At 37.9% G+C, this 3,235-nt stretch overlaps 1 protein-coding gene across 1 annotated transcript; it reads right to left on the bottom strand.

Annotated features, from left to right (window-relative positions):
* Positions 1-1,986: 1,986 nt before the first annotated feature.
* Positions 1,987-2,901, bottom strand: LOC149565770 (kiwellin-1-like). The gene is made up of 2 exons (XM_089817255.1): positions 2,812-2,901; positions 1,987-2,731 (listed from the first exon to the last, which is right to left on the bottom strand). The coding sequence occupies exon 2, from the start codon at positions 2,724-2,726 to the stop codon at positions 2,142-2,144; it is 585 nt and encodes a 194-aa protein (XP_089673381.1). The 5' UTR covers positions 2,727-2,731; positions 2,812-2,901; the 3' UTR covers positions 1,987-2,141.
* Positions 2,902-3,235: the final 334 nt, after the last annotated feature.

Consider the following 3,235-nt stretch of genomic DNA (forward strand, 5'->3'; position numbering starts at 1 on the left):
TTTTATATGAGGGTTAAATTATTTTGATCACTGAGAGGGATTATATATATATATATATATATATATATATATATATATATATATATATAGCCAGGTCAAGGGTGGAATTAAAGAGCAACATTAGTATACATTATTATTCAAATGGTATTGCTCATGCTAACATTGATTTTGAGCGAGATGAAGTTTATAATATTTATAAAAGGAAGAGAAAGGCCTTTTTATATTAAATATCTCTCTTCTTTATTTCATGGGAAGAGGATAATATTTCTGTATGATGATGATTTAGACAATGTTCTAGCCCAAGAGTTTATGCCAAATTTGACGGATGAAGTCTTTGAAAAGAAAAAATGAAAAGCATCCACCAATAATGGTAAATCTTATATTGTTTCTAGATCCAATGGGCCCCATGCTATCCATATTAAATCACCACCCCATCCTTCATCTCCCCCCCACCCAAAAAAAAAAAAGGAGGTTACTCCATCTTTGATTAAGGGGACTTTATCTAAATATGAAAAGATAAATACTAAGAAGGAAATTCATAATGGAATCCCTCTTGAGGTTGGGAAAGAGATTGTTGCAGAAAAGGGCTTGACTTTTAAAGATGAGGCCTTTGTAAAAGAATCTTGAGAAAATTCCTCACTACCAAGAAGGACCTATGTAAGTGGGTCTTATCAGAGATGAGGGATACTAGAGAAAAATCCACTAATGCTAAAGAAATGATGATAATCTTTCTAAGACCCATAATCTAGCAATAGACATTAATGATTTGAAGAAGGATCATGTAATTTTTTTTTGAATTTGGAAGATAAATTCAATGGGATTCAATCTTTTTGTAAAAAACGAAGTAGTCAATTTTAGCAAGTCATCTTTATTGAGCATCAACAAGGGCTCAAGAAAATCAACGAACAAGTGGATGTGGTCCATTGAATTTCAATAGGTAATTGGAGGAAGATGGACAAAGATGCAATGCCTTGAGGGAACTTGAAGGTCAATAGACCACTTTGTGTCCTGTGACATAGCTAAGGAATCTCAATAAAAAATGCTACTCCTTTAGATAGTATTATTACGAAGGTCAAAGATATTAATGATGATATAGCAAAGATAAACCAGTTTGTGATAAATGACTATGGGTTTTCTTGAGGCCTACTTTTCTCCTACTTTTTGTTGATGGCTAGCTTTTGGGTCATATCTAGGTTAACTATATTTTATATTTTGAATATTTTGAACCTTTTATTTTTTACTTTTTAAATTATTAATCATTATCAAACCAATTTTCAGCACTTAATTTTTTTTTATCATGTGATCCAATGTTAACCAATAATACCATTTGTTAACACCAAATTTAAACCAATTATGGGGAATCCACTTGAGAATAACAATAAGGTGGAGCTTGGACATGTGTAGAAAATGGACAGAAAGATCGAGTAGTTGATGTGAGAATGGATAAAATTGAGACTTTCTTTAGGGGGTTAGTAGCAGCTACTGGCCTCTATCAGTTGCAAGAACAAGCTTGTTGGAAAATTTTATCTAGATGTTGGAGCTACGTTTGTATTGGATCTAGATGCTAACAATTTTACAAAGCAGGCTTCTTGGCCAGGGACGCAAGAAGGTCGAGTACGAAGAAGAACAAGGTTGATGATTATCCTTTGAACCTTATGGATTTAAAGTGTGTTGTGCATGGAATGACTGATCTTGAGGACGAGATGGCAGCTACTGTAAAGGAGCCGGCCTGACCTTTGCTGCTCTTCTTGTGCTGCTTGTTGTTTTGTTCCTGTTTTTGGTTTTTGTAGAGTTTGTTGGGTTTTTTATTTTTGTCTTGGATTTCTATGAACAGTTGGTCTCCCCTAGAGATCTTTATTGAAGCTTTAATGTAAGATCTATCATATTGAATTTATAAAATTTTGAATCTCTCAAGATCTACTTTTACCTTTTAATCGAAAAAAAAATAGCATTCGTCAACATGAGGAAATCGGAACCGGAATCCAATTAAGTCAACATTAATATATTAATATTACAATGAAGACTACATCATGCAATTGATATGAGTACTCTAATACGGAGTGAGAAATAAGGTTTCACGATAATGTTTGACACGGTATACATGGGGAAGACGCAGAGGAAATCAAAGGAACGACAGAGGTTTAAGTCTCAGACCAAGTGATGCTCATCTCACCAACATCATCAGGATTGCTGACTCCCAGGGCTTTCCATACGCCAGGAGAGGCATCAACGACATTGTTATTGCAAGGAGGTTGGTGGTCGTGATCGTCATCACACCCAGACACTGAGTCGCACTCATCCACCACCATGGCCCGCGCCGTTCGTCCGTTGTCTGGATTCGTGATAAGTATGAAGTCGTGGCAGCGGCTGCCACCGGCGTACCATCCAGTGGAGAGAGCGACGACCAGAGAGTTGTCACTGTGGTAGTCCCCATCGCATTCAGAAGGCCCTCCTCCGTCTTCGCCCTTCTCAAACCCATTCAGTGTCAGCGTGGCTCGAGTTTTGCTTGTCACCGGGGGAGAACATTTGAACTGCGGGTATCTCGTCCCCGACTGGCAGCAATCCGAACCATGATCGCGATTGCAGTCGTGGGAGTTGCCGTTCAAATAACCGCTAGGTTTACATGTTGCCAGGATTCCTGCAACATCACCAAGCCTACCACATTCCGCAATATTGGCCATGCTGCTCAGCAGCAATCCAAACACTATGCCTAAAATCATCCTCATCTTTCCTGCAAAACAAAAACCAAACATATCAGTTCACCTTTCGATTTAAATTCCATGGGAACATCTTATTCTAACATCACCTCACCTCACTTCAATTGTGATGTTGCAAAGCGTTCTCTGCAAATCTTTCTTCTCTTCTGTTGGATAGATGCACCTTTGCGCTGCTTGAATGATATGACTTCATTGTATTTATAGCCGTCATTAACCCTAATATTGTTACTGTAGTAAGATCCGGGTCCCGGGCGTCATTGTCAGGGTATCAAAACACGAGAGTAAAGTTATCTAACACCGCCCAACTACAACGAAGAAATCATAGATTCTCTGGCCTTCATTGTCCGTCACTAACAATAATTTCAATTATAATGACAATTTTTTCATTATAAATCGGTCTTGTAGATCGAAAATCAGGTTTTCTTTGGTTTGATACGCCATCGATGATCTACTTTTGTACGTTTATGTCTGCCGGCGGATGCTTTAGCTTGACCGGACATGCTTGCGTTTATTTTCAC

This window comes from Cupressus sempervirens, chromosome 3 (genome assembly GCF_028749045.1).
Source record: "Cupressus sempervirens isolate cs-2001-9-10 chromosome 3, ASM2874904v1, whole genome shotgun sequence".
NCBI lineage: Eukaryota > Viridiplantae > Streptophyta > Pinopsida > Cupressales > Cupressaceae > Cupressus > Cupressus sempervirens.